This window comes from Manacus vitellinus, unplaced genomic scaffold (assembly GCF_001715985.3).
Source record: "Manacus vitellinus isolate BGI_N305 unplaced genomic scaffold, ASM171598v3 scaffold_4_pilon, whole genome shotgun sequence".
Lineage (NCBI taxonomy): Eukaryota > Metazoa > Chordata > Aves > Passeriformes > Pipridae > Manacus > Manacus vitellinus.
Window position 1 is genome coordinate 36991396 of NW_021940604.1, and position 24608 is coordinate 37016003.

Here is a 24608-nt window from a genome sequence, read left to right on the forward strand (position 1 = left end):
ATAAGATTGGATAATGCCCCCTCAAAAAAGGAGGAGAAAGTTCTGAAAGAAAGATGCAAAAACCAGTCTAAGCCTTTCTGAGCTTGACAGGGGTGAAAGGATATCCAGAATATATGCTGATAGGTAGATCCTGAGAAATCAATGATAGAGATGGTTTGTGAAATATTGACCTGAAAAACGGTAATGTATATTTACTACATTTCAAGTAACAAGTGTTATTTTTACAGGCTTCAGTGTCTTTGTGGTTGGTGTGGCTGATGTAGATTACAATGAGCTGGCCAAGATTGCCAGCAAGCCCAGTGAGCGTCATGTATTTATTGTTGATGACTTCGATGCCTTTGAAAAGATTCAAGATAACCTTGTCACCTTTGTGTGTGAGACAGCTACCTCAAGTGAGTAGAAGACACTGGTTTTCCTGTTCCCAAATGAATTTTGCTTATATGCTGCTACAATTGAGTTGCAGGTTGACCTTGGGCGGACACCTGTTGCCCACCAAAGCTGCTCTGTCACTCCCCTCCTCAGCTGGACAGGGGAGAGAAAATATAACAAAAAGCTCTGGGTCAAGATAAGGGCAGAGAGCGATCACTCACTGGTTACTGTCATTGGGCAAAACAAACTCGACTTGGGGAAATTATTAATTTATTGTCACTGAAATCAGAGTAGGATAATGAGAAATAAAATCAAGTATTAAAACACATTCCCTCCACTGCTCCCTTCTTTCTGGGGTTAACTTTACTCCCAATTTTCTCTATCTCCTCACCCCCAGCAGCCCAGGGGGACAGAGAATGGAAGCTATGGTCAGTTGATCGCATGATTTCCCTGTTGCTCCTTCCTCCTCGTGGGGAGAACTCTTTGCATTCTTCCCCTGTTCCTGTGTGGGGTCCCTCCCATGGGAGATAGTCCTCCAAGACCTTGTCAACATGGCTCCTTCCCATCAACTGCAGTTCTTCAGTGTCCCTCATGGTGTCACAAGTCCTGCCAGCAAACCTGCTCCAAGGTGGGCTCCTCTCTCCATGGGGCCACAGGTCCTTCCGGGAACCTGCTCCAGCATGGGCTCCTCCAGGGGCTGCAAGTAGATATCTGCTCCCCTGTAGACTTCCATGGGCTGCAGGAGGACAGTCTGCATCACTATAGCCTTCACCACAGGGAAGACCAGGAATGCTGGGGAATCACTGCTCCAGTGCCTGGCAGAGTTGCTTCTCTCACATATTCTCACTCCTTTCTCCGGTTGCAGGTTGTTGTGCAATTGCTACACATACATCCCCCACCCCCCTCCCCCTTGCCCCTTGTTAAATCTATTATCCCCCAGTTGCTACCACCACTGCTAATGGGCTCAGCCTTGGGCAGTGGCAGGTCCATCTTGGAGCCAGATGGAACTGTCTCTGTTGGACACAGGGTAAGCTTCTGGCAGCTTCTCACAGAAATCACCCCTGTAGTTCCCCTGCTAGCAAAACCTTGTCATGCAAACCCAACACAAGTTGCCATCCCATTTAAGTTACATCAAAAGAAATGTTCATATAAAAAAGTTATATTTCATAATAATTGGACATAGTTTAAGGGAGCAAATTACTTTTTAAAATTTTGAAGTAGGTATTGTATTTATGTAATCTTGTCTTGTATTTCAAAAGTACTGGTAAACAAAAAGAGATTAACAGTCAGTGACAACTTCTGCTCTTTAAGAAGTAGAATGATGCCTGATGTGAACTGCAGGGCACAACAGATCTCTTACTTACCACTGGGATAGGGTTGCTAAAGAAGTAAAGCTACACTGTGTGATGCTGTTTTAAAACTATCTACAGTTGAGTTGTTTACTCAAGTGAAATCCTTCTATGGCAAAAATAAGAAATTCTCAGGCCTGTCATGTGCAACTGTGTACTCTCTAACTGCCTCATCTGCTGGCTCCTGAGGAGCTACATAAATATGCAGTTTTTCCTTGTGAATCTGACAGCTATTATGCAGCTCGACTCATGCCTTAAATATTCATGGAAAGACTGTGTCATTGTCCTCCTTTCTTCGTATGAATTATACTCTTAAAATATTTGTGGTTTCATTTCTTGTTCCATACATTTTTTCACAGTAGAAATAACCTACTAAAAATGATGAGTAAAGAATTTGACAGCACATCTACCACAGCACAGGACACAGTATGACAAACGTAACAAAATTTGACTCATAATTAACAGTAGCATAGACTTCTTGGTAACAAAACTTTCTGAAGTATATGTATGTTCATCTCATGTTAGGTTTTGTAGTTTTGAATTATATATTGTTTCATGTCTTTCAGCTTGTCCCCTTATTTACTTGGAGGGATACACTTCACCTGGTAAGCAACTGTCTAATATTTTGGCATAAATTCATTTGCGTCTTGTACAGCTCTACAATGTTTCTGTTTTTTATTTTCTCTCTGGACTTAAAGGTTTCAAGATGCTGGAATCATATAATCTAACGGAGAAGCATTTTGCTTCCGTACAAGGCGTATCACTGGAATCAGGCTCTTTCCCAAGCTATGTAGCATATAGACTCCACAAAAATGCCTTTGTCAGCCAGCCAATACGGTAAGTAAACCTGAAAGACTCATATTTAGGGTGAGCAGATGGGAAAGGATTAACAGAGTTTTTAGATGATAGCATTAATGTTTTATGGAAGATGTGTTAATTTGATGTTTTTACTGAACACTAAGACAAAGAATATCTATCATTGTTCTCATTAAATGCTAATCTATTCCTTCCATTGCAGTCACAGTTCATTATTAATCCAGTTGTTCATTGTTCTTTGAGATTATGCTTCTTAACCATTTGAGTTGCATGTAATCCACAGTTTATACTTAGACAGTTGAACAACAGCCTTCTTAGTACAAGAAGCTCTCCATTGCCAGAGAGAAATGGTTTCAATATGGTGGGATAAGCATCACTTTTTTCAGAAGCGTTATTCCTACTGCAGTAGGCAGCACGCTGATGCCACTGATTTAGGGAAGTTTCTCCTCTACTTGACTTGCCTTATTTGGCGAATGGCGTGGAGTTTTCAAGGGCCTGTGGTTATGGGTGGGTAATATATGGTCAGTCTGGCCAACATTTTTTTCACAAAGAACAAAAAGACTTAGGAGTTGGTTTTACTAAGAGGGGAACAGTACCTCTCTCTTCTCTTCTTTTTTTTTTTTTTTTTTTACATTTGTTTCTCTCCCATTTATTTAAGTAACTTTCAAAAAAGGTTATTCTGAGTCAGAGGAGATGCATAAAGATAGCCCATTGTTCCTATTAAATTTAAGGAAATTTAGTCTTCTTTTCACAGAAGCCTTTGAAACCTTCTGAAATTCTGTCAGATTGGGTAAAGATCAGATCACAAGCGCAGGAGCTGAGGTTTATGAAGAAATAATTTCTTTTTGCCAGCCTTCTCAGATCACAACCTTAAAAGGGGAGGACTTGAGGACTTTTGAGTTCATTGGCATGCGTTAATAGCTATAGGGGTGATAGTTCTCTGACAGCCTGGATTTTTACAATCTAGGGAAGTACAGATAATCCCAATTATGTGTTAAGATAGACCTTGCATTTAGCAGGATCAGCTGATGAAAAGACAATAAAAAGGCAGACTTCCTCTTTATTTCATTTTTTTTAGAATGCTGTGATACATAGTCTAATGTCTGCTATAAGAGGTGGAGGACTTGCCAGAGTATTCTGGGCACTTATTTTTCATGAGAATCCAGAAAATAAAACTCACTTTAGACTGAGTCAGCAAAGCAATAAAAGCATACTGATCCTAGTGGCATAGTTGTTTCCATATCTGAAAGAACTTGTTATCTGGGTTATAACTTGTGTTGCTATATCTACATTAATACTTGCATTCTTGCACTGTGCTGTGTAGTGTTGTTGACTTAGTGATACATTTTTATTGCAGTGTCCATAATTGTATGGGTACATAAGCTTTGCCTAATATACAAAGGAGGTCCTCTCTTCATTTTAAGATTTTAAAGTTTATGTTCATGTAGCCAAATCCCACCCTGAGCTGCATTATAATAGTTAAGGAGAAGCAGTAGCCACCTCCTTTCTTACAGTTGCTTTACTGCATTCCCTCCCTTCCCCTTTAGAAAATACTGGAGATATTTCAAGCATGGTTTTATTTACTTTTGTCTCTTTGCTTTTTTAATGTCTAACAGTTCAAATATCACAAATTTAAACCTGAGCCACTAAAGAATGATCTGGAGCCCAAATGCATCACTAATTGCAGAGAAGATATTGAATATCTCCTTTACTATACCTATGCCTGAAAAGCAGCAGTAGTTAAGTGCTGTTGCCTGACTGAAACAGACCAGATATAAAAAGCGTGGTCTTTTTTTCTGTACTTATCATCAAGGAATTTAAAACATGTGCAGTTTATAAAGAATCTTGCCACAAGAATCAAGAGTTCTTGGTCATATTTCGGCTTCCTCTATATTGGTGCCGGGACCAACAGAAGACAGGCTGTGAGTTCATCTTAGCAAATCACATGATGTTTTTCTATCACAACAGTATTTTCTATTTGAAAGTGTAGTTAAAATATTCTGTTCCATTGAATGCTGTGGTTTCCCTGTTACTCTTGTGTCTTTTCTTTGAAAAAAGAGCAAATTATGAAGATCTTCTTTTGCTTACGTGTTTCCATGTGAAAAAATATCTTCATATTTTTTTAACAGAGAGATTCACCCAGAGGGATTGCCGCAGGCATACACTATCATTCTGTTATTCCGTCTCCTGCCTGAATCCCCCAATGAGCCTTTTTCAATTTGGCAGATTACAGACAGAGATTACAAACCTCAAGTTGGACTTGTACTTGATCGTAAGGATGATTACATTTATTGCATAGAGAAGTTATATGTTATGTTACTTTGTATGCATTCTTCCCAAATATTTCCAACCCCAAAGCATTTCTATATGATAAAAGGATTATATATTTAAGAGATTTTTTTTAAACTTTGTGCATCTATTATTCAACTAAGAATAATTAATCTAAGCTACATTTCAACTTTGGTATGAACTCTAAAATCAAAGGAAAGTATATCTATGTACTTACAGGTCATTAAGACCACCTATGATCTGTGTTTACCCAGCTGAGGGATAAACTAGATTTTATCTATAAGTGTATCTTAGGAGGGTGGTTTCAGTAGTACATGTGAAATGAAATGTGTTATTTTCATTTATTGCAGCTGGCAACAAAGTGCTGTCATTCTTTAACAAGGATACACGGGGAGAGGTTCAAACTGTAATTTTTGATAATGATGAAATAAAGAAAATCTTTTATGGAAGCTTCCATAAGGTAAAGGATTGAAATTACAAATGTTTCTTTCTGAAGTGCTGTTCTTTGAAATAAAAGACAACTAAGCAGAAGTTACTGCCAGTTATATCTGTTCCTTGAATAGTACTTTAAGTTGACATAGGGACTTACAGATCATGTAAAACAAGATCTCTGCAGTTATAGCTTTCCTTTGAACCAATGTAAGATATTTGTCAAGAATTTGTCAAGAATTTGTTCAATTTGTAAGTGAAGGGATACATCTGAACAAGAAATCGTAGCCTAGTTCCTGGCACACAAAAGAGGGAGAATAAAAGATAAACTTGAAAAAAAAAAAGGAAAGGAAGTTCTGGTGACAAAAGATTGGGGTGTGTGTTGTGATTTGAAATCATTCAGAGAAGAGGAAGATGTAGCCAAAGAAAGTGAGTAAGAACGAATGTTGGGAGGCGAATAACATATTGAAGAAGATTCTTATGTTTATCAAATATAATACATGTATTTTGTATGTATGAATGTGTATTCATATGTTTTTGGCTTAAATTCATTGGGCCTAAACTATTCTGTTGTCATGTTAACTGAGGAAGTAACGATAATGAAAGAGAGCCCATAAGAAATCTGTTTATGATTTAGAATGAAACTTATGTTTTTTTAATTGTCAAAATGGCTAGTGAAATCCTTGCATGTTACTGCATCTGCCTTCAATTGTGACAGTTTTGTGCCTGCATTTCTAAACTTGTGCATGGAATTATGAAAATTTGATCCTGCTTCCTTACCTCTACTAACCCAAGTGTTTGGGTGTCAGGCTACACATATATCTAAAAATAATTTAAAAATATTTTCTTGCTTGTTAAGTATATATGTTTAGGGCAAGAAAGTGAGTTGCAATTGCAACACTTTTGGTCAGCTGAAATGCACGTTCTCATGTTTTCATTTATCTCCCTTCTGTTTAGTTTAGTTTTCGTCGGATAACTAATTATGGATGGAGTATAGCATTTGTTTTCTTTATGACTAGTGACTTGCAGCATTCCTTTGAGGATACTGATAAGGGGTTGCCTCTGTCAACTTCCAGATACTGGAGGCCACATTTTCAACTGAGCTCTCTTTGGCTGATAGGAGGGAAAGATAGGTGGTGCCAGCATTATGATGTTTTGTGACTTCATTTGTTTAAAACACAGAGGATTACGGAAATCACACAGTACTATTAAAGCTAGTGATTTCCTCAGAATTTGACAGAGGATAATTTCCCAGACTGGTTCTATGTTATATCCAACTATTCTTTAGAATTTATTTAATGCCTAATTATTTTTGCATATATGAAGAATTGTTTAAGTCACTGATTTTGTAACTGATAGTTACAATTATCTTCGGATCACAACTACATTAAGCAGCCTTTAATTTGTCCTTGACATTTGGCATTTTGTCTTTTTTTTTTTTTTTTTTGTAGGACAACTGAATTTTAAGGAAATGTATAAATCTATCGACATGAGAAAAGCTGTCAGTATAGGCTAGGATATATATTGTTTTTTGAGTCATCAACAAGAAGTACTGTTGAGACACAGAGCAATATGTAGCATGCCTTATTTTACATATCAGTGAGAGTTGATACTTCCCTTCTTCAGGTCGGTGGTGTGGAGCTCTCTATGTGCTATACTGCCAGCAGTCTGTTTTAAGTGTCTGCTGCTAATCTTATTGATGTTTAGAATCAGATTTTTTCTTGTAGTTTCTCTAAATGTGCTAGAGTTGAGCAGAATTGTCTGGCAGCACTTAGAGTGAAGCTCTGCTCATTTATCAGAGCAAATAGGGAATAATCTGCAGCCCCTGTTAGATGCTAGAAATACTAGCAGTAATGTAAAATTGTTTGTTACACTTGCTAATGAAAAACAATTACAGGGAAAGTAAAAATCCAGAATTTTTTATTATTTTAGTAAGTAAATACACTAATACATATGAACAGAAAGTTAGCTTAAGATGCCAAACGATGTGCGAGAATAACATCCATTTGCAAATTATCTTAAAGCTCTGGAACTATGAATTCTTGCTTATGGGACTGTTTCTTAAGCAAAAATGTCTCACTTATTTTGTGAGCCATTCCCCTTCTTTTTTCCCCAGAAAGGAATCAAAAGTTCAGATTTTGATAGTATTTAAAGTAGCTGGAGGAGCTTTGATTTAAAGAATCATAGAATCATAGAATCATTGAATTAGCTGGGTTGGAAAAGACCTCTGAGATCATCAAGTCCAACCCTTGATCCAACACTGCCGTGGTTACTAGACCATGGCACTAAGTGCCACATCCAGCCTCATCTTAAAAACCTCCAGGGATGGTGAATCCACCACTTCCCTGGGCAGCCCATTCCAATGTCTGATCACTCTCTCTGTAAAAATTCTTTCCTAATATCCAACCTAAACCTCCCCTGGCGCAGCTTAAGGCCATGCCCTCTTGTCCTACTGCTGGTTGCCTGGGAGAAGAGACCAACCCCCACCTGGCTACAACCTCCTTTCAGGGAGTTGTAGAGAGTGAGGAGGTCTCCCCTGAGCCTCCTCTTCTCCAGGCTGAACAGCCCCAGCTCCCTCAGCCTCTCCTCATAGGACTTGTGCTTGAGTCCCTTCCCCAGCCTTGTTGCTCTTCTCTGGATCTACTCCAGCACCTCAATATCCTTCCTGAACTGAGGGGCCCAGAACTGGACACAGGACTCAAGGTGTGGCCTCACTAGCGCTGAGTACAGGGGAAGAATCACTTCCCTGGACCTGTTGGCCACACTGTTCCTGATACAGGCCAGGATGCCATTGGCCTTCTTGGCCACCTGGGCACACTGCTGGCTCATGTTCAGCTTCCTGTCAATCCAAACTCCCAGGTCCCTTTCTGCCTGGCTGCTCTCCAGCCACTCTGTCCCCAGCCTGTAGCGCTGCAGGGGGTTGTTGTGGTCAAAGTGGAGGACCCAGCACTTGGCCTTGTTGAACCTCATCCCACTGGAATCAGCCCAACTCTCCAGCTTGTCCAGGTCCCTCTGCAGAGCCCTCCTGCCTTCCAGCAGATCAACACTCCCCTACACCAACTTGGTGTCATCTGCAAATTTGCTAGTGGAGTGGTATTTGGGATGTTTTCATCATGTAGCTAAGTTTATTTCTCTGAATTCTCTCCAGGATGATTACTGACATTGCTATCTGAGTCAGGTTGTAAATGATGGCATCATGGGCTTCCCCAGCTCACGTGCTGGGAAAGACTTATGTATCAACCATGTTGATTAGCTCCTAATAACGGATCACAGTAGTTTCAGCTGGATGAAGGAAGGAAAGTAAGACTAAAACATTCCTGAAGGTACTTCTGCAATTTCTCCTACCATCCAGTTTCAAAGAAATAGCAAATCTTTACAATGCAAGAAGTTTGTTTTCCAAAATATCAAACATTTTTGTGGTTTCCTTTTGATGACTTAGTGGCTTATTCGGTGAAATGCAGTTAACTAAACCTAACTGTAGGGAAATTTACTTTGGCATACTTGAACACTCTCTGTAGCACAGCTATGGTGAAAGCTGTTGAATCTGGCAAGTCCCATAGGAAAAAATCTGACTGCCTGAGACAGTCATTAAGTTTATAGCTGATGTTTTGGACAGACAGACAACTTTTTCTTTCTTATTCTTACCATGCTAGACTTCCTTTTAACTTACCATTTTGCAGTAGTTAGTCACACAAAATTTGATAATGAGTGTATGTCTTTCTGCTGATATACATAGGGAAATTAGTTTGCTTAGCTTATTGATATGATTCCCTTAGCAGTAGATCAGAACACCATCAAACTTTGTCTTACAAGGTGTCCGGAGAGAAAGATTAAAGTATGTTTCCTTTCCTAAAATCTCATGAATGAAATGGTCAGAACCGATTCTGTATGTTAGGGTGTTAGACATTGTTGAAGACAAAATGTAGCAGGCTTGAATATAGAGATGTTTTATTTGCTGTAAAGACCAGATGCCTCATTGTACTAGATTTATGCCTGGGTCATGAGATTTAGGCTGGAATTCAAATCTGACATTAAATCAGTGGTTAGCTGACTGAGTCAATGACTTGGGAGAGCTCTGCTTATTTTTGATTGCTGGTATCTCTTATTTGGATGGATGGGCAATGCTCAGCAGTTATTCCTGTTTGAACATTTTCAAGTTGATGGTCTCATTCGGCATTCTGATGTAGATTCACCTCTTCTAAGTTTTGTGTGCAGATAAAAATACAGTAATATCCTTTTGCTATGCAATGTCTTTTACTTTACTGAAATTGTGAAAAATACTTAACACTCCAGTAGAAGGCCTTGCCTTTTAGGTACCTGTCAGAACTAGTAAATTACATCTGTGATGAGTTTAAGCTGAATGATGCATTAATTAACCTGTAAAATTTAGTCATACAATCAAATGACTGAGTATATGATGTATAAATTATAATGAATTTAAAGTTTTGGCGTAGCACTTATTTATTTTATGGAAAGTTTGGCATGTAATACCCGATTATACTTTGGACATGCTCAGTTATCTTTCCATTATTTTTTAATTATTTGCTCAAGGAACATTGTTGGGAATACTAATAAAAAAACCTCACTTGTATATAAAGCATAAGCACATAATTTCAAAAGAGTTTTAGGTAAGCTATGCTGATGCCTTGGAGACAACTCTGCATGGAAAAATATTTAATAGGGAAAAAGAAGAACAAATTCTCAGGGGAATGTTCAGGCACTTGTTGACTCAGGACATTTAAGGAAATCTCTCACTTTTATGCCAATTTTTAAAGCAGTAATCAAATAACAATATGCTTCTGAAGGATTATGTACTGGGATAACAGAAACTTTAAAACATAAATGCCTATGTCAGGGATTCTTTACTGCTGATCTTAATGTATTGATATTTTAACAATTACATAGATGTTATAATGATGTATGTAAAATATATGCAGTATTTAAGGTATATAAAGCCCCATAAAACTTTGTTGCCTTAAGATGACCTTCCATCAACTGCATGTGCTAAAATGCCAGACCCTTTTTTGTTTCCTTGAGACTCCTGAATGTTTTCTGTTTTCACAGAAATGTAGAAAATTCACATATGTTAATGTTTGCCATACATACTATACGTTTTTGGAAAGATAATATTTGCTTAGATTTTGTTTGTTCCTCTCTGTAAGGTTTGCTGTGTTTCCCATAAGCATTTAATTCTCTTTTCCTGGTAAACATACTCTCTTTATTGCAGTCATTCCTTTCTCCCTACTAAATTTCCCCTATTTCCTATAATTAATCTCTTCCTCTTCTTCCCTGTTTCTCCTTATTTTAGCATATGTTTTTGTAGCCATATTTCTCTCATGGAAATTTCTCTCTTGCATCTTCCATTATTTTGTCTTGTTCTGGGCAGGCTTCTCTGGTCACTTCCTGTATCTCAATGCAGCTAATGCCTCTGGTTGAGTCATCTGTGGAAATTGAACCCTGGATCTTTGGATCTGAAACAATCTACTCTCTGAGCTACAGGCAGAGTCTATTAGCCCGTGGGCAGTCACAGACTCATAAACCTCTTGTGTGGTCCCAGACATCAGAGGAGGACAAGAAATGCTTATATTCAATTCTTCTCAAAAATTCTTTTATTTTTTATTTCTATTCCATCTTAAAGCAATTTTCAGGCAAGCTTTTTAAATAGCTAATTATAGTTCAACTATTACATTAAACACTATTTCTTTGCTGTGCTTGTGTATTCATCTTATTGACCTTCAACACATTCTAAAGAAGTTATTTATATCATAGACTTTCCTTGAGTTTGAATTTTTCCACCAGTTGAAATTAAAGCAGGTTTACTAGGAAGAAACTTTCAAACAGTACTACCTAATCAGTGAAATACTCTTATGCCTATGTGCCTTTTTTAACTATTATGCTTAACTTTTTTCAGGTCCATATTGTTGTAACTTCATCAAATGTTAAGATTTACATTGACTGCAGTGAAATACTGGAAAAACCAATTAAGGAGGCTGGGAACATCACAACTGATGGCTATGAAATACTTGGGAAACTTCTAAAAGGCGACCGAAGATCAGCAACAGTAAGCAATAAATATTAATCCATTCATTAATGTGAGCCCTTGAAATTTTCTGAGGAAAGAGATTACAGATTAAGGATCACTAAGAAACGAGTGTTGCACCCAAAGCTTCTAAGTGTCTGTACTGTAAGACCTAATATACTTAACTGAGAAGTTTGGTCTTGATAGCTTCTCATTCCAGCAGAATTGCAAGAACAAAAATCAAATAGCTGAAAGTATTGCAGGTATAAAAGCAGTCAGGTAAATTCAAACAAGCAGTCATGTATAAAGCAGTCAGGTAAATTCAAACAGGAGCAGAAATGTTTGTCTCTCAATAGAGAGAGCAGTTAATCAGTAAGTGCATTTACTGTGGGTTCTCTGTCACTGAACATTTTTTATAGAAGAATTTTTATTCCTAAAAGACATTCTCTAATGAACAGGTTTTAATTCTGACATGTCCTGTGGTGAGTGTTCTACTGGGTGATCAGAGAAATCCCCAATGACTTTATGATCTATAAACTTGTAATGAAAAAGTGGCTGCTGCTATGAAGGTTGCATCAGTTATCCTGATATATACTTAATATGTAATAATATGTAATTGATACTATTACCTGGGCTTAGAAGATTTAAGTCTGCAGTCTGACCCATGTGTGCAAACCCTACCAGCTGAGGATCTTACAGTCTACCTAAGATCCCCATTTCAGCCTTTCTGAAAAACCTTTTGCTGCTAATGTGAGTGAAAAGTTCTGTTCATGAATCTGAATTAATATATGACCCAAGGACTGCAGTCCTCAGAGCTGGTCCAGAAGTTTTTCAACCAGATTTCATGCTGAATTCTGCAGGCACTCAGCTGATGTAGAAATTCATTGGTATTATTCATTAAGCATTGCAAAATATTTCTTGAGTCACATTATTTGGTTATCTTTTGTCCCAGAACAAGAGCAAGCATCAGTGTTTGAAGTTCTTGTAGCCTTATGTAGGTTTGGTTTTAAATTTTTTATTATTTTTAAATCCTTTTTCTGTCAGTGTCAAAAGAAGTGAAAGTATGAATGATGTTAACCTCATTAGAAATAGAAATTGTTGTAATTTTTAATGATAATGTCGATAGATTTCATAATTAACATCTCATCTTTCAAGAGTATTCCATTCTTTTACAGTTAGAAATCCAGAATTTTGACATTGTATGCAGTCCAGTATGGACTAGCAGAGACAGATGCTGTGATCTTCCCTCAATGGTAAGTATAAGTGAAAGAGAGGCTATTCAGAAAAACGTTATTAATAGGAAATTTAGCAATATCAATATTAGGCTGGTCTTATACCTTGTACTGACAACACCTCTAAATCACAGTTGTCAGAGCAGCCACTGAACAATACTGCATTTCAAGGTTTTGTGTTTGAGGGGGAAAGGTTGTAATGCTAGAATTGAGCCCCCTAGGAGTGGTGCAAAAAATGTCCATTATAATATAATTTCTGTGATATTGCAGATTCTAGGTATTATTAATGGAATGGCTATATATATTTTTTTCTATTTAATTTCTTCTTGAATTAGCTTTCAAAAAATAACTAGTATATTCTTTGTCAGTTCAAGTTGATTGTCCAATGCATATAAACATTAGAGCAACAGAAACTGCATATGAATTTAATTTTACTTGTGCCTGTGTTGTTAGTGCCTTGCATAGCTTGCAAAGAAAATTTGCTAAAAAATATAAAAGGTACTGTAGAAACATTTGGAAACCACTGGTGAGATGTGAGTTTTATTTTTATTTGAAAACAGGATAATAGAGAATCTTCCTCCTATTGTTTTAGAAAAGCATGCTGCCAGTGAGTACTTTTCTTTAAAATGACAGTAATTGTTGTGATTGAATTTTCAGAGAGATGAAGCGAAGTGCCCAGCTCTTCCAAATGCTTGTACCTGTACTCAAGACAGTGTGGGACCTCCAGGACCTCCTGGACCAGCTGTAAGTTACCAGCTCTAACTATTTACAACAGAGAGGTTTCTGATTTTTAGATTTATGGAAATAGTTTTGTGTTGATCTGTGGTTTTGTGAAAAAGGATCAGTCAGAGACATAGTTTCTATCAACATGTCCATAACATCACAGTAATCTGTCCCCATTTCATCTTAATTTCAAACACAGTTAGGCAGCTCCTACCACTTCTATTCATTTATATAATCTTTTGCTGTATTTCCAATGTGATCATCACTGTGAATAGCTCCTCATTGTTTGATAGGTTGAAAGACCCTGGCCCAGTCTCAGCTGTCGTGCACATCATGTACAAGATACTTTTAATGGACTGTGCAAATATTTTTCCTAAATAAAGAATCAGGATTTCACTCCAAGGAAAGATTCTTTACTCTGTAAGGGAAATAAATTAGTTACTGTCTTTATTTTTTGTATGGAGAAATAGTCTATAGAATGAATATGCTCCTATCAATTGCTTTCAATATAAGGGAGTTATACTCAGCCCAGTAGTCCTTCTACTTTGAAGCTGTCAAACTGCTGCATGAGGAATCTGAAGCCCAGTTAAGTTGTCTGGTAGTCTACTAGAGAGATATCCAGAGATTTTGATGAATATAAATTGAAGAAGTTTCTTTCTGCAGAGACAAAAATTACAATAATTTTTGTCAGCTGAATTGGCAAGTCTGAAGCTGATGTGGTTTACCTGAGTTCCTCATGCATCTTTTATTCTAGCACTCTTTTTAGCAGTGATCTGTACACTTCAAAACTTTGGAATTTCATATAAGTTTGTTAAAGAGAATTCATAATGCACACCAGTTTTATGTACCTTTTCTTTCTGTGTATAAAATAATTTTTCTTTCTGAATACTCAATTTAGGGTGGTCCAGGTGCTAAAGGTCCCAGAGGTGAAAGGGGTTTGACTGGCTCATCTGTAAGTATCTTTCCTCTAATGCATCTATAATAATGTTGCTACATGTTTACCTGTATGAAAATTTATATGCTTAGTTTTATGCTGAGCTAAGAATGGAAATGAAAAATTTACTTGAAAGTATACCTTTATGTTATTTATGTGCAGCCAACCTATTTGAGACTATATATACACAGTCTGTGTATCTTCAAAGGCATTGACTGCACATAAGGATACTGGGATTACAGGCATCAGGGTGTTGATACACACTCTGCAGCATTATTGTTCTCTTCTGTGTACAGAGGAGATGGCTACGCTTCTAATTGATGCTGCCAGAGGGCATGTATTGGCCAACATGAGTCAGAGAATAGCTTATGAAAGGGTATGCCACTTGAATGTTTCTAAAGTTGTTCTGAAGTATGAAAGGTGTCTCCAAGCTTCTGACTTGCCTTAAGTGTCTAACCCAAAGGATTTTGCAGTTACAGATCTCAGAAGGCATTGACATGTACAATTTTGTTTGAATTTTCTGCTTTAAGGGCCCTCCTGGTCCTCGTGGTGAGACAGGTCCTCCTGGCCCTCAAGGTCCGCCAGGTCCGCAGGGACCCAATGGGCTGTCAATCCCAGGTGAACCGGTGAGTGGCCGTTTTGGGTGCAGGTGGGAACGGGTGGGGAGCCAGAGCTGTCCATGTGGATGATGGTCCTACAAAGAGGGTGACAGTTTTGCCTGAATGTTCATTGGCCCCTGCAGGGCGGTAGTATTATGAAACAAGTCTATTTCTGAAACAAGTCTCTTAATACAACGGCATTTTGTATCCTGAATGTTAGATGTGCTTATGGGATACCAATGAAGAGACAGATCCTAAGCACTGTAATGTATATTGTGCTACTCTGTTTTCAGTTTTAATGACTTTTCTGTAGAGTTGCTAGGCATTCCAGCTTTAGGACTCAAAACTATCAAACTGTGGTGCAGGAAAATTAAGCATGAAATATTAATTTGAAGACTTTCTCATAGACCTACATGTCTAACAGCTATTGTTTGGCCTAAATCAGTCGCTGAAGGTTCAGAGGGGAAATGGGTGCCTATATCTAGTCATACAGAACAACCCTTCATTCCTAGGAGGTTTTCTTGGCAATAGCATGCATATTTTAGCAAGATACTGCTTCTGATTTCATGCACGTGCCTTCAAAGCACTGATGAAATTTCACCATATTCTGTTTTTTTTATAGTAATAGCATACATAACCCTTTGCTTACATTGTATGTATTAAGACTGCTTTTGCCACATTTTAATAAGCAATCACCCCAAAAGTAGGAATATAATTCTGATGTTTCCTATTTAGGATTAGCTTGAATTTTAATACATTCAGGAGCTTTTTGTATGAAGTCTTTTATCAAAATATAAAGCTTATGGAAAACAAAATAGAATTGGTGTGTGATTGCATCCCGTCTTATTTTACATTTGATAATAGGTTACCTGCTCTGTCTGTAATGTAATGTAATTTGGGAAATGGAAAATAAAATGTGCTTGAAGATAGACATTAGCAACACGGTCTGCTTTGTAAAGACAAAGTAGAAAGATTTTCTTAACCTGTGTAGATACTTTTCAGGCTTTTTTTCGTATACCAGGAGGAAAAACTTCATCAAGATGTTCTAGAGGTGCCAAAGAGCAAGAAAGGGCAAACACATTCCTTTTAGACATGGAATACAAATAATATATTTATTTGTCACATTCAGTTGATAAAGTCTGAAGAATGAAAATGCCAACATTCATGGAATTTCTCATTAGCTCACAAGAAGTTTGAGCACCACTTTTGAGTCCTAGTTTTCATACCCATTGCGATTCACGTTGGCAGGCTATGTTTACAAATTGTTTGGTTACTAACAGTTCTTAATGCTGGATTATCATGAAGCCACTGTAAAAAATAACTATTGTATTGTCAAGTTTAGCTCATGTGGGTTTAGACTGTGCATTTATACTACAGTGCTGTAGTGTATATGAAAGGCAAGCTACCTATGAAAGGCAATACATTGCTTCTTTATGTTCTCCTACACCTTGTGACCTGGAAGTGTGTAATATCTTTTAGACCATGGGTTAGAGAAAACTAGTGATACTTTAAAAAGACCGAGATTTCACCTTTCATGAGTTTAGACAGCTCCATTCCCCAGCTGAGAAAGATAAAGGAGATTGGAAGAAAACATGTAACCCCTCACAGCTTTCCTGCTATGATATCATCTGATATCAGCTGTGATATCAGTCATGGACTCAAAAGTCCATGTCACTTTCTTATCAGTTGAAGCCCCCTTCAAATGCCTTGTTTTTAATATAATATCACCCAGTCATCCTGCATTTGCAAATGTTTGTTAGAAGATCAGTATTGCTTCACTTAATAGGTCTATGTATCTTGATTTATTCCATAATATGTAGTTGGGTTATGGATTCCTTAATTTAGGTGTCTTGTAGGAAATATTTTCTATCAATTTACACAAATTAATTCTGTGATTCAGAATATCTTGCAATCATTTATGAAAATTATAGGGTCGTCAAGGAATAAAAGGTGATGCTGGCCAACCTGGACTACCAGGGCGATCGGTAAGTTGATGCTTAGACAAGGTAATGTCATTTTACACTATTCCTGATACAGGTTTACTGCTGGACAGCTGTCTTTGACATCACTAGGAGTCATGGGCTCTTCTCATACCTTCCTAAGTAATAGTTTTGGAAACATAATTGTCTTATACTTAGGAATTTGAAATATAGGAAATAGTAAACCATTCAAAACAGCAAGAGTGAAAGAACAGCTGTACTGAGTCAAGCAAAATGTCCATCTGGACAGTTGTGAAGAGTACACTGGTAGCGTCCCAGGAAGGTCTCTCAACTGCTGACCACTTGCAGTTAAGCATCTTCCTGAAATAAAGGTTGCAGAACTTTTGCGGAACCCCTCTTCAGCAATGTTGCCTAATTACTTCCTTCTTTTGGAATTCAAGTGGTCTTGGGGCATTAACTGTCTGTGTTCTGAAAGAAGAAAGTAATATTCAATTTCGGTTACTTTCAGGTTTCTATATTGTAAACTAGGATTAGGTTTTGAGGAGAAAAATTTAGGGTATTTTTAGATAATCAGCGAAATTTAGATAATCTAAGGTCATTTTACTGCACATATGGTGACATAATGAATATTCCTTGGTTACTGTATTGTCCTTAATTTTACTGGAGATATATAGACTAGATGGGGGATGTTTAAATGTTGCTGTGGATTTAATTTTATATATCAGGTAATGTCAGTCATGGGCCAAGGGCCTTGTATTCCTTACCTGTTTTATTAGTCCTTATAACCCTGAGTAATACACTTTTAGAGAGTAGTAATGCCCTGGAGAAAGCAATGCTACATGTCAGTGTACAATGAGATTAGACAGAAAAAGTGGAAGAACATCTATACTAGAGATATATGTGATGCTTAGCATAGCAGTGTTGTTTATTCTGTCATGGATACAATTTCTCATTCCTTTTCCCTCTAGGGAACTCCAGGTTTACCCGGTCCACCTGGCCCAGTGGGACCTCCAGGAGAAAGGGTAAGGTTTCATCAGTTTATGTTAAAAGACCAAGTAATGTGTTTTCTGTGTTCCTCCCCTCTCTCCCCCTGCTTCTTTATATATCTTTCTATTTTCAAATACTTTTTCAAAAGGAGTTCTTTTATCAGTATCCCATCTGGAGAGACAAAAGTAGAAGGGTTGGAAACACCTCAGACGTGAAAAGCTCCCAAGACAGGTAGCCAGTAGGTTCTGTAAAAACTGCACTGCTCCCTTTCCTGACTGGGTTCTCAGATGCCTGCACCCACAGAGCAGCTGAGTGGGGCTCTACTGAGGAACTCAGCCCTGCTGTCTTCCCCACACTGTTGCTGTTGCCTTGAATCTCTGCTTATCTCAATGTCTGGGAGATGTCATATTGGTAAAGAATCTGTCTGTGCCAATCTTACTGTGAAGGTCAGGTTTGCTCCTAAACCTTTGACTATTTGGAACTAAAAAGTTTTCTTTGGATGGAGGATTCTGAAATGTCTTCATAGTGAAGGGCATGCTTGTTGTGGAGTTGTTGCAATTCCTTCCTTCTAATTGGAGTCTACTAAGTAAATCTCTTTTGTTGTCACAGTGGAATATCATCTTTGAGATGACTGAAGCAATTTATCATCTTTATAGTGAAAATTAGCTCAAAATTAGACAAAGGCTCTTACGAACCTTTACGGTCAAAATTAATAGCTGATATATGCATATATAGTTATCCTTTAGTGGGAGTTGATAGCCAGAAGTGAAAATAGACAACCATGTCATAGCCAGTTGCCAAAGAGCATTATGTTGGATTGGTGGGTCAAGGACCATCAACATTAATTTATGCATGCTATGTTAGGTCACTGAAATGGGACTTCTCAGCATCTCTTCTTGCAGGAGAAATATCTGAGAGGGAGATGGTTCTTCATTTAAGCAGAAACCTCTGATTTTCCAACTAATCCATGAGTGAGAAAACAGTGAAAAGAAAGATCTTGCTCTTCTGGGATAGAACTGATTCCTTAAGCCCCTAATGGTTTTTATTTTTCGAATGCTTGTAAACCCTTATAAGTTTTATAAGTAGATTTTAAAAGCAGCATCCCTTACATCCTTTTCCCTGTAGCACCCTTGTTTACACATGCCTTAACCCTCTTACCCCATTCTATGCTCCCTATATCACTCCTACCCCTGAATCCAGTAGAAATGTTTAGTCAAGGCAAGGCCTAGACTGTTTAGGGAACAGCCATATCAGGGCCTGAACAACAAAATGAAGTCAAGAATTAGGTAACTATGTACCCTTTGTGCTCTGAAGAAGATGAAGATAGATGAAGTAGGTGGTCCCAAAATACACCTCAGACCCATTTTCAGGGGGTGGAACCAGGGCAGTCCAGAGTAAAGGTCACAGGGCGGACACATCTGGGATTGGATGGATGGTATTATAAAATGTAACATCTGGGGCACAGGGGTGCACGCACCGTGTAACATCTTTTGCCTTGGCATAATAAAGCCTTTCTTATCATACCCCTAATTAACTGCTCCGGGAGATTTTTTGAGGCACCATAAATCCCACGGCATCAAACGATGATTCCTTTTCTTAAAAATGCTGAGAAAGATTGATTTAATTCTCAGTTAAGCAACAGCAGCTGAACATCTTCTAAATTGTCTATAGCTCATTGTTCCATAGCCTTCTCCATAGCATTAGTTGTGATAACTATTTTATAACTTACATTGTAGATTGGTTTTAAAATATATGGCAGTAGTAATCAGGAGTATTGCAATTATACAATCTTAAAGGCCATTTTCATCAGGCTACAATCTTAAATTAATCTCTAATTATGCTTTTGTTTTTGAATAGGGTTTCACAGGAAAAGATGGTCCCACAGGTCCAAGAGGCCCACCAGGACCAGCGGTAAATATAATTTTGTCTTTGAAATACTCTGAATTAAGAGACCTGAGCCAACAGAGAGCTACACTGACATTTTCAATTTCTGCCAAATGTGACAGTGATCCTTTGTTTAATATCCTAAACGAGTCTGGGAAACTCTCAGTAAAAGGGGAGCAGACAGCTACGTAAAGCACATATTCACAAATGTTTGTAACAGTGGTTTCGAAAATTTCTGCCGGTGTAAATAAGGAAAGAACTAGTTTACCTGGTTCTTTAGTCATGATCTTTAAATGCATAGCTAGATCTTCTGAAAGCAATCAGCTTATTACTTGTAAACTGGTGGAAACGAATGCTTTTAATACAGGGGTTTTTTTTGACAAGAGTATTTGAGGATTAGTTTTTTTCTTAAAAAGCTGCTTCATTGTGCTTTGTGGGACCATGCTAGAAAGAAGGCTGGCTGTTAGAGAAAAACATGCTGGATCAGACAGCCTGAGATAGGCAAGTTGCTAGAGTTGAATGTTACCAATTCCAACCAGAAGCAAGTTAGAAGATGTATTTCCATTAGGCATACACACACAGAGCACACATTTACAACATATATAGGGACAGGAGTCTCTGGGCACGGAATTATTTGGGCAGCTCCTGCTCCCCCATGATTATTTTTCTTGTGCCCCTTTGTGAGTGTTCAGATGAGCTTTTATCACATAATCTAATACTGGTCTTTTGTTTTTTCATATTTATCTACTATCACTGGAATGACTTTATGGTCTTCTTGATCTGGACTTTTACAGGGATAACGGATCTGCTAGGTGAACTTAGAAGGCCAAACTGTTTTGTACTTCTTTAGCAGTCTGTCATTAAGATTGATACCAAAAACATATAGACACACTCTGCATTTTTAGGTTCAGAAATGCCTGTTAAACTGTGCTGTCATATAAAAGGACACATTTCCATGAAGAAACAAAGTATTTGTTCTGTAAGAGAGCTTTCAAGCCTAATATGTACTTAACAGAAAAACCCCCGATAGGAACCATTTTCAGTAGTGCTTTGGACAAAGCAGTAACACATTTCTTAGCACTTAGATTGTTGTAGTTTTCCACAATTCACTTTTCATCTCTTATGCTGCAGGGTGCCCCAGGAGTTCCAGGAGTTGCTGGCCCGAGTGGAAAACCAGGGAAACCAGGAGATCGTGGAGCACCAGTAAGATAATGATACACTTAGAGTATCAAATTGAAATTTACAGTCTGTTGATGAATATGAGGATTCTGCTTGCTTTAAATAGTTGTCTTGCACTTATGATGGTGGTTAGTATGGTGGGGCTGACCTAAATCCACAAGTATTTTTTTAAAAAATAAATTTATTTTTACAGTACGCCATTTTGCTGAGTTTAATAGTTGGGGCTGGAAATTGTGGTCTCTTGTTTCCACTAAAAAAATTGCAAGATATTGTGTGCCAAGACATATATTCCTACACTGCATAAGCATGAAGAACTAGGTCAGCAAAATGACTGGAAAGTCTTTACATTTGTGTGTGTGTAGCAAAAATGTGATAAACTCCTGAAGGTGGACAATCTTTGATAATATTACATAATCAGTTCTGGTTTGTAAATGTTTTGTGCTTTTTACAATGTTATTTCAAAATTATTTGGGGGTGGTTTCTGTGGCTTCTAGTCTGGCTTTTAAAGCACTTCCTGAACAGGGAGAAGGAGCCGGAGGTGCTGGCTCCCACCTACAGTTTCAGGCAAAATTTGATTTGATTAATTTATAGGATCTCTGAGAAGTTATGCTTGAATCAGGAGTGGAGACAGCAAGTGAAATGAGAAGTCATTCATTACCTGTGCTTAATGTATGGCAGTCATCTAGAATTTTCCATCCCGCTTCAGTGTAATTGTGTATATGAAAGCTGAATAATTTGGAAGAATATATAGTAGGTTGGGAAGCTTGATGGTCATGGAGTGGAAGTTCCCAGGTGCACCAGGAAGCTGGGTCATTTTTTCATACACGTGTTGAATTCAGTCTGTTTGCTGGACTATAAATTCCATTTCCCCTTGTAGTAGAGTACACTGAGTATCTTGGGAAAGTACTGAAGCTTTCCTGCCTTTAGATATACATTGCTAATTTCATATTCCTGCTGGGTCAGATGCTTGATAGAGTACAAAATGCTGTGCTTTGTTCACAAGGGAGCTTCAAATTGCCAGGTGTATCTGATTTCTCCTTCTCTTGGGACACTGGATAGCTGAGCCAGTGCAGCAGCAAAAACCTTCTGCAGGTAAATAATGTACTTAGAAGGAAATCTGGCTACTAACCCAGTTTCAGGGCTTTTGCAAGCAAAGCAGTCAAGTCCTGTCCAAGAACCATGTCTAAATTCTCCTACACTCTAATCTTATGAGGTCCTTTCAGTTAGAATTTTCCCCCCAGTTATTGCACTTTCTTGTAGTGGGACACTGTGCATCATATTTACAATTCTTAATGTTTCTAGAACAGATCCCAGCAGGAATTCTGGCTTGCACCTTGCACAGATGTTTTATCAGATTCCTGGTGGACAGAATTTCAAGGCCTTCCTTTGTGTGCAGTATTACAATTGCCAAAGGTGCAGTTTGACAGCCAAATGCAACTTGCAGTGTCATGAATCATAGTTCTGCCTGAAGGGAAAGATAATGAGGCTTCACATTGCCTCTGGTAAATGCAAGGAGCAAATAATTTTTGACCAGATCCTGTCATTTTTTCTTCTACCTGAACTGTCTGTATTGCTAGTACTATGCAATGCAAGTAAGGAAAAAGATCCCCTATAAACCAAGGAACATTACATTCCAGGTAAAAGATACACATTTACTTGCAAATTATGAGCAGCCTTGGTGTTATGAGGAAATTCCCAGTGAATGTAGTCAATTGGAGCTCCTTCCTGGTGTATTCAATACTACTAATGTGCTAAGATGAGACAGACCACACTGTAAAACATTTCTCTACCTCATTGTGTACTTATGCTAACTGACCTTTTATGGAAATAGGAAATTTGACTTTTTAATCCACTTATAAGTACCTCCAAAAGAAACTTAAGTGTTTTTTTCCAGTGTAGTAACAAAATGAGTAAAAAAGGAACAATAAGTACACAAATCATTTGGTAAACTATTGAGAATTGAGCACAAACTATCCTAGATGAGACTAAAGTATCTGTCCTCCATCTGTCTGGTCAGAGAGTGAGAATTTGGTAAGAGTTTGTACACGTATCATAAGGTAACAACCATCAGGAGTAAGAAGGACTCATTAAACTGGAAGGGGATAATGGTTCAAGAATAAATTGATATGTTTTCTGTGAATAAATGTAATGGGAAATAGAAGATATTGGACTATAAGAGAGGAAAAGTTCCAGTACTTGTTTTATAGGTGTGTGAGTAAAAACAGTAATGGATGGGGAGGCAGAGTCAGCTGTGTTAAGGTAGAGCTACAGATTCTGTGACAACAGGTCTGACTTGGTTGATGAGGAAGGTCCCCAGAAAACAGTGCGAGGTTTTATGTTTTATGTATAAGGTGCTATTAAACTGATGCCTCCAGGAACCAAATAAACTGTGAAAACGTTTTGAGGGTAGTCCCAAGTTTGTTGTGAGTTATATGCAGGCTTTGAGAATTTTGCATTTCCTGCTGCCATGTGTTCACTGATCTTGCATGCATCTATGCAGATGTCCTAGATGAAGTTTCAAAAAGACACTGCTTTGGGAGGAACAAACTGATGGTTTTTGAGCCGAGCAAACATTCTTCTGGGGAAAACAAATGAGCACATTATCTTTTAAAGTAAAAATAGCAAAACTTTCTTTGTTTTGTCCTCCTTCAGCCATAGAACTATGCTACAGGCCCAGCCTTCATCCCACAGCTCAGAAAAAATCCCTCATGCAGCATAAACCAGCTTTTCCTTGCACTGATCCCAAGTGACTCCCTCATTGCAGGATATCAACAAAACAGAATGCCAGCAACAGCTGCTGCTTCACAAAATGCTGTCAAGCAGTTGGCTAAACTTCACTTTTTTGTCTATTAAAAGAAAATAAACTGAAATTCAGGAGGCATATAACCAAGTGGAAGGAAGATGCAAATAGCAACTCAGTAATTGCAGTTGTCATTATATTTTGGAAAATATGTTTCTAAAATATGCAGGTGAAAAATGTACTTTATTGTTAACATAGCCATCAGCCTGTAATCTTCAAATTCTAAAATTGGTTCCAAATAGCCTATAGACTTTCAATCATAAGGCTGAATCAGTGTTTGTTTGCAAGGTCACAAATTAAAAAATGAGGCTCATTTTATTTCAGTGAATTGCAAAATTGACTATGTATCACTTAGAATTAAAGAATAACATAATCATTTTCCTAGCTGGGGCACCTTTGTTGGCAATACTTTGGAGCAATGTTGTGCTTTTGTTAACAGAGCACCTTCCTGTCTTACCAACATGGCTTGTGGTTGAAGACAGCCTGAAGAACTTTTCTTGACCAATCAGCAAAAATATTTCCAGAAACAGTGTATAGGATTTGAACATTTTAAGTTTGTATAATTTTTTTCTCTTTGTATAGTTCTAGTGTGTGAATATTCTAGCAAGTGAATTACTTGGAACATGGAGTTTTAAGTAATTATTAGAATATTGTCAGGATAGTAGATCAGAAATCTGATTTCTAATGCTTGCACTTGGCTAGTGAATAAACCAACTGTGTACTGTATGATTTGCTTCTGGTCAAAACACCACAAGGTTGTACTATGAAAACCGTAGAAAGAATGAGAATACAATGAGCAAGTATTATAAATATTTATGCAGCATATAATTTCAAAGGAATATGCTTTCATAAAATAGAAAAAATCGGCAAGTTTCAAACAGAAAGAGAAGCATGAAATAGTTTGTTAACATTCCCCCCCTCCTAGATTTTCATGTTATAGACTAGTGCAAGTAAAAACCTGCAATTCTGTTCAATGGATATTTCAGCTATATGTAATAGTTTATGAACGAGATGTCGATGTCTGTTGATTTGGGAGTCAAATTACGTCTCTACATTATC

At 37.7% G+C, this 24608-nt stretch overlaps 1 protein-coding gene across 2 annotated transcripts in view; it reads left to right on the forward strand.

Annotated features, from left to right (window-relative positions):
• Positions 1–24608, forward strand: part of COL12A1 (collagen type XII alpha 1 chain) — a 94760-nt gene that overhangs the window by 60625 nt on the left and 9527 nt on the right. For both annotated transcript variants that reach the window (XM_018078093.2, XM_018078094.2), the window contains exons 46-59: positions 228–392; positions 2285–2323; positions 2417–2555; positions 4664–4806; positions 5174–5283; positions 11164–11313; positions 12447–12524; positions 13161–13247; positions 14125–14178; positions 14691–14786; positions 16691–16744; positions 17668–17721; positions 19544–19597; positions 20702–20773. In XM_018078093.2, the coding sequence (XP_017933582.2) occupies positions 228–392; positions 2285–2323; positions 2417–2555; positions 4664–4806; positions 5174–5283; positions 11164–11313; positions 12447–12524; positions 13161–13247; positions 14125–14178; positions 14691–14786; positions 16691–16744; positions 17668–17721; positions 19544–19597; positions 20702–20773 (1295 nt within the window). The remainder of the gene's footprint in view (positions 1–227; positions 393–2284; positions 2324–2416; positions 2556–4663; positions 4807–5173; positions 5284–11163; positions 11314–12446; positions 12525–13160; positions 13248–14124; positions 14179–14690; positions 14787–16690; positions 16745–17667; positions 17722–19543; positions 19598–20701; positions 20774–24608) is intronic.